Genomic DNA, 6,471 nt, shown 5'->3' with positions numbered 1-6,471 from the left:
TTGGATAAACAAGTTGCCATGGTCTAGCTATGATCAAGGTGGCATTTTTACATTCCTCACATGAGTTAAGAATGAGGTAATGTTTTTGTATTTGTCCCACATATCCACCTGCCCCATTCACAACCCATCTCACCATTTCTTGCCGACATAAAACCCATACTTTGGAAAAGTCATTGAGCTTCCCAATGGCAAAATGTTAGAATGTAGAATCAAACATATTCCCTCTGGAAGCGTGTTAGATGGTTTACCATTGTGTTAACTTCAAAAGTGCAAACGTCTACACTAAAACAACTTGCTAAGTGAAATAAAACAACTCAAACTTGAAACCCTAGAATTTAGAAGCTTCAAACAATTTTAGGGTTTTGGTGAGAAAGAAAAAGAACACATATTTTTCCAAGCATCCGCCTTATCCAACTTGGCATACTCCAAGAAGCAAGTGTAATTGTTATTAACGTGACTACTCCTTATATAGTGAGTTAGACTAATGTGAACATAGTAAATATGTCCTAGCTAAATCTGGCTAATGTGGAGACTTGTAACAATTCTCCAACCATCCTAGATATGGCATGTGACCACATCAAATACTTATAGAGAGGGCATACATCCCCGAGTCCTAGCTAAATCTGGCTAATGTGGAGACTTGTAACAATTCTCCAACCATCCTAGATATGGCATGTGACCACATCAAATACTTATAGAGAGGGCATACATCCCCGAGTCCAAAAATCTACCATTTTGACCATGAATGGTCTTTAGAGATGATGTACCCTCCGAAATACTTATAGAGGGCTTACATCACCATGTCCTCAAATCCACCACTTGAACGTGAATGGTCTTTAGAGATGATGCACCTCTTTGGTCCATGTCATCAAATCTACCATTTGACCAGGAATGCTCTTTAGAGATGATCTACCTCTTTGGTCTCCATGTCCTCAAATCTACCATTTGACCATGAATGCTCTTTAGAGATAATGTACCTCTTTGTTCCATGCAAGTGATCCTAGTGTCTAGGCCACTTTTTGATGTCATATAAATGTTTAAGCCATTCATGTACACATGTTCTCATGTGATAGGGATGTCTTCCATATTGTGCACTATGATCTTGTCATGTTATGTTATGTCTACCACAACATCTGGCCATGTAGAGTGACCACTTAGATAAAGGTGTCCACCACACTATGTAAAGAGAGCCTACTAACTGCTGGTAATAATAGAATGCTCCAAACTGATGGCCCTCATGCATATTCATATGCACTAAAGTGACAGGGAGATGAAGTGCATGACTTGCTACATTATCTTATGCATGTCAACCATGTGCACCCATGTGATGTCATCATTAAATTGCATGCCAAACTATGTATGTCTAAATATCAAACTATGTAAACCTAACTCCCCTGCTTTAAAAAACTTTATTAGACTAAGTTGTAGTTGGATCCACATAAACACATCGTCTAACATGCTAGGGTTGAAGTAGACTCATAGCTGAACCTTGTCATGTCATCACACTGCATGTTTTTTCTCATGTCACGTTCAACAAACTTGATGAATCTCTTGGGTTTTGGCTTATATTTTCGACATGCTATTGTCTACATTTATGATAGATTTGGTCCCACTATAATATACCCAAAAGTTGTCCTCCTTGTTTGTGAATGTCCTCCACGCGTGTGATGTACAATGTCCTGCACCCCAAGCCCATTGGTTGGGTGCTAAACTTGTGTGAACCCATCCTTAGCATGGAGTGGGACTGATTTAGGCTTAAGTAATGTATTCGTTTTATGAGATCCAGATTCCCATGTTTGTGTAGGCTTGAGATGTACACAATCCAAACCAATGTAAGCAAAAGTAGCCCTTGGTATCATAAGCTACAACAATCAATTGTTTTAGCAAATTGATTGCTTGTGCAATGAGGACCTAGAGATTGATTGAAGGAAAAGCTAGGAAAGGAATAATTATTAAAGAGGGACTAGAGATGATGATAAGCTCAATGAGTGCTAGGGTTCTTAAGGTTCAAGGGATTGCTAGACGCATATATGCATAAGCCGACACAAATCAATGCTCATCTCTAAGGTCGTAGTGTGGTGCATAATAATTATTCATGAGTTTTTATTTTGACACCGGCGGTAGATTTTGAACCAGCTAGATTCGTGGCGTCTTCTAGCTTTTCTTTTTTCAAACATAATTATTATTTTTTTCCACACCTTGCCGTCCGCGACTGCACATGAGATCATTCATTTTTAGCCGCCCCACACCGCCTTTTACCCACGTTTTCGCCTTTCCTTGCCTCTCACAACAACGGCACAGCCCCACCCCCTCATTGTTGCCACGATAATTAAAAGCCAAAAAAATGCAAGGGAAAAAAAGGCCCCAGTCCCACTCGCATCAAAAGCTACTCTCTCCTCCTTTTCCATTTAAATTATTTCCCGAAACTCACAATTAACGTTACCACCTTAGGTAGCCCACCACAAGACGTTTCATCAGCTTAAGTAGCCCCCCACAAGAAGCTTTACCAGCTTAATCTCCCCCCCCACAAGAGGTTTTATTGATATAATTAGTTCCCCCAAGAGGTTGAATCACATTAATTAGGCCAATATAGTATGCTTGTTTAGCCCACCAAGACGTATTGTATTCTTGTTAATCCCACAGAACCCTATTTAACCCAAGCTTTGTCTCACGTTTCACCCAAATGCAGATACACAAGAAGTCAATTTCTTCAGGAATTAGATACTAATAAAGACTTCTCTTTTTCGTTTATTATTTTTAAGCCCAAGCGCTTTCTCTCCCAAGTGTCACCGCTTTCAGCATTTTAATTTTTGTCTACTCCATGTGCAGCCTCACTCATGTTTCAATCGCAACACTACAAAGCCCCCAAGCTGGCCACTCTCCCTGATGCAACAGCAAACAAGACACACCTAGCAAATTCTCGTGAGATGAATTGGCAACCTTTGCCCAAAAAGCAAAAGCGAAAGCAAAACTGGTGAGTTCACCTCGCGCTTCATGTCTCGTCTCTTTAATTTTGGCTTGCTGCTGACAGCTGCCAAAAGTGGCCTGATCCACTCCATGTTTTGCTTCACAAAAGCAGTGCAATAAACTAGAATATATAATTTCTAGTGTCTTTCTTTTCCCCACTTCATCGTGCGAAACTTGTGGAGGAATAGAATACTTTAAACCTTTATTCTTTGTTTTTTTTTAAAAGAAAATCCTGCGTTTCATGGTGCAAAGTTCAAGCCTTGTTGAGGCATCACGTTAAATAGTATGTATATATGTGGCCACAAGCACACTGGAGGTGCTTTGTCTCACGCTTAACTAGCCTAAGGTTATTTTGTCTCACTCTTCTGCAGCATCTGCTACCCTGTTTCCCTGCTATGCACGTGCAACCTAGTTTATTTCTTCTCTCTCATGCAGGGCTGGAGCCTGGCAGCCAGCATTACAATTAGAAGCGAGCTCTCCTCTCCCCCATTGTCATCCACTCCCCTCCAATCCAAGCTCTTCAACTGTTGAGCTGCCTTGGCATCACTCGCACTCACTGGTCTCTTCGATTTCTCTTGCCAAAGCGATCTGACAACTCTCTTGCAGCCTCTGCTTCTCTCTTTTTCCCAGTGCCTTAGTTGATAGATTAGGATTATAAGCCGAGAGAAGAGACGATGGGCAGGGCGCCTTGTTGCGAGAAACTTGGCCTCAAAAAAGGTCCATGGACACCAGATGAGGATCAAAAGCTTGTTGCCTACATCCAACAACATGGCCATGGCAGCTGGCGAGCGCTTCCTAAACAAGCGGGTAATCAGAATTAAGAATTATCATGTTGGTTGTTTTGATTCTTCTCTCAAAACTCTGTAAAAATGATGGAATGAGTTTTCGACTAATGTAAATGATTAAGCGAGTAGTTAATTATTGTCACCCTAGAAATGCAGGTCTCTTACGATGCGGGAAGAGTTGTCGGTTAAGATGGACAAACTACCTTAGACCAGACATCAAGAGGGGAAGGTTTTCTCCGGAAGAGGAGCAAATGATCATCCAACTGCATGCAATCTTGGGAAATAGGCAAGTTTTGTAAATGCCACATGCTTATATTTATCCTTGATGGAGATGCGGCGGCATTCTTTAGCTTGCTTTGTTTCTGTAATGCATAGGCTCTACCCGTTGATGCTTTGCGTTTTTTTGCCCCATGGGCTTTTAAGAGTTTTACGTGTGAGTTGATCCGGCTTTACCATATGTTGCATGTCTTAGTGTATGTATACTGCAGCAACTTGTATGGTTACTAAGTAATTCAGGGAGTGATTAAGCTAATCAATAGTGTTAGGCGAAACCTTCTATTAGGCTCCTGAATCGTTTGAAATGGATTAGTAATATTGGTCGCAATTGATATGGGATGGTGAGATTGATGTAGGGCGCATTGCAGTATCTGATCATTTCAATGGTGTAGGTGGTCCGCCATTGCTGCACATTTACCTGGGAGGACCGACAATGAGATCAAGAACTACTGGAACACTCATATGAAGAAGAAGCTACTCCAAATGGGGATCGATCCAGTTACTCACAAGCCCAAGGCGGACCTTCTTGCTTTTCCCAACGCCAAGCCGCAGCTGGCCTCCAACCTCAGCCACATGGCGCAGTGGCAAAACGCTCGCATGGAAGCGGAGGCTCGCCTGGCCGAAGAGTACAACAATCACGGCAAAAGCCCTTCTACCAGCAGCCAGCTAGAAGAAAGCTTCTCAATTAGAGCTGGTTACAAATCCGAATTAGCGGCTGATTCTATGTTAAGCAGAGGGATTATGACCAATAACAGTACTTTTAATCCTTTGTTGCAATGTAATTATGGGCTTCTTAATCGCTTTTGGGAGCCAATGGCGGCGCAGCGTAGCGATGAGATGATTGGTGAGGAGATGTCAAGCGCTGATTACAATCTTCTGCAAGCGGCGACGAGCTTTCTTAATTTCCAGCAGAGGCAACCGATCTCGAGCCCGGCGCCTCCGCCAATCGGCACGAGCTCGAATCTGCGCAGCTGCTACGATTGGGGGATTCGCGCCGAGCATGAGCAGCTATTTGGGGGCGGTGGGAAACGGGCCTCCTTGACTTCGACCGGCGAAAATTCCTTCGACGCCGCCACTTTGGATTCCAATAAAGTCGCATTGCATCAAGGGAATCAAATTGATTTTAATAATAATAACAGCAAGAGAAGCAGGCCTGCAAGAGGTCTCGTTCCCGGCGATAGTTTGCCAGATGACGGTAAGATGCTGCTGTATGCTGCAGTAAATACGAGCGTCAAGGTCGAGCCGGACGAGTTAATTCTCGACAATGGTGAAGACATGGTTGAATTAACGCCACCCTTTTCACCACCTTCAGCACACGATGATGAAGGGGAGGGAGGCCACCACCACCACAACCACCACCTTGAAGCTGAAGAGACTTCTGGCGAAGAACGCCCATCAGAGGATATCCACAGCACCACCATCACCACCACCACCACTAGCAGCAGCGATGGTTATGTGGGATATATAGCCAACTCTCTCTTTCCCTCTGGTCTTCTCATAGACCTTGTGGACTCCAACAACCCTATCTTACACACAGAGGCTTCCTCCTCCGCCCCTGGTGCTGCCATCTCTTCCATCATCATCAACAAGTACCCAACAAGCTCTTGGCCAGAAGACCCTTGCTCTGGCCCCATTGAGAGCGGGGATTTTCTCCTGTATCAGCAAACACTATTCCATTCTTGATCACCATCTTAAACATTAAAATTTTGGCAAGGCTATGGAGTCTTCATCAGCTGACAGCGAAGGCTGGCTAGCTTGCATGTGCGGAATTTTGGATTTGTTTTTAAAAGATGAATTTAAAGATACTGTCTACACGTCTCAAATTTCTAGAGGACATGCCATCAATCGACCGTAGTGTCAATATATGTTTGTTTATCCCAAACGCTTGTCTTGTGTGATCAAAGGTGAAATCTTACCTACCAATATATTAATGTTTGCCTTCGACAAGTTTGCATGTGAAGCGTAAGGAATCAAATTTGCATCTCCTGAAAGCATGCAACTTTTATAGTCGAGTTTTAAGGTGGCTTCTCCAAAAGAGTGGATAGAGCTCATGCTCAATGGACATTGAGCCCACCAATACGCTATCAAGGGCAACGTATGTTGCTTTTAAAAAAATCATCTCACGTCTCACGTTTTAAACCTCCCTTTTTTTTAAAAGATGAAATTAAAATTAAAAGGAACAAATGCCCCTTAGAACATTTTTTTTGATTAATTTTTAAGGAATATGCCTTTTCAGTACGAAGGGCCTCCAAGGTTAAGGCTGAAAACTTAAGGTGCTAGGTAGGATTCAACATGTGAGATTTTTGGGACAGTGTGCATGCATGGGACTGGGTGGCAATTTCAAGGGAACACGGTCGTGGGCGTCTTCTGTTGGTCCTTTCGTCTGCCTCATTCTTCCGTTGCATGGGGCGGGCTCGGTCGTGGGTGTCCTCTGCTCCTTTCG

The 6,471-nt window shown here is 43.1% G+C and overlaps 1 protein-coding gene across 3 annotated transcripts; it reads left to right on the top strand.

Moving 5' to 3' along the window:
- The first annotated feature begins 2,647 nt into the window (after positions 1–2,647).
- Positions 2,648–5,920, top strand: LOC147617329 (uncharacterized). 3 transcript variants are annotated; one of them, XM_086776974.1, is made up of 4 exons: positions 2,648–2,974; positions 3,403–3,774; positions 3,909–4,038; positions 4,421–5,920. In XM_086776974.1, the coding sequence occupies exons 2-4, from the start codon at positions 3,642–3,644 to the stop codon at positions 5,709–5,711; spliced, it is 1,554 nt and encodes a 517-aa protein (XP_086633100.1). In that variant the 5' UTR covers positions 2,648–2,974; positions 3,403–3,641; the 3' UTR covers positions 5,712–5,920. The 3 variants fall into 3 exon arrangements, with proteins under 3 accessions (XP_086633100.1, XP_086633098.1, XP_086633099.1); XM_086776972.1 differs by having other exon boundaries at positions 3,339–3,774; XM_086776973.1 differs by lacking the exon at positions 2,648–2,974 and having other exon boundaries at positions 3,107–3,774.
- Positions 5,921–6,471: the final 551 nt, after the last annotated feature.

Source organism: Cibotium barometz, chromosome 37 (genome assembly GCF_041138505.1).
Source record: "Cibotium barometz isolate CiBa-2024 chromosome 37, ASM4113850v1, whole genome shotgun sequence".
Lineage (NCBI taxonomy): Eukaryota > Viridiplantae > Streptophyta > Polypodiopsida > Cyatheales > Cibotiaceae > Cibotium > Cibotium barometz.
Note: the sequence above shows the minus strand (reverse complement) of the source record. Positions and strands in the feature narration are given on the sequence as shown.

Bases quoted from the DNA above. Each gene is read 5' to 3' on its own strand.
- LOC147617329 (XM_086776974.1), top strand. From the start codon at position 3,642: ATGGGCAGGGCGCCTTGTTGCGAGAAACTTGGCCTCAAAAAAGGTCCA. The intron at 3,775-3,908 runs GTAATCAGAATT...CTAGAAATGCAG, and splicing joins AGCGCTTCCTAAACAAGCGG to GTCTCTTACGATGCGGGAAG. The intron at 4,039-4,420 runs GCAAGTTTTGTA...TCAATGGTGTAG, and splicing joins CATGCAATCTTGGGAAATAG to GTGGTCCGCCATTGCTGCAC.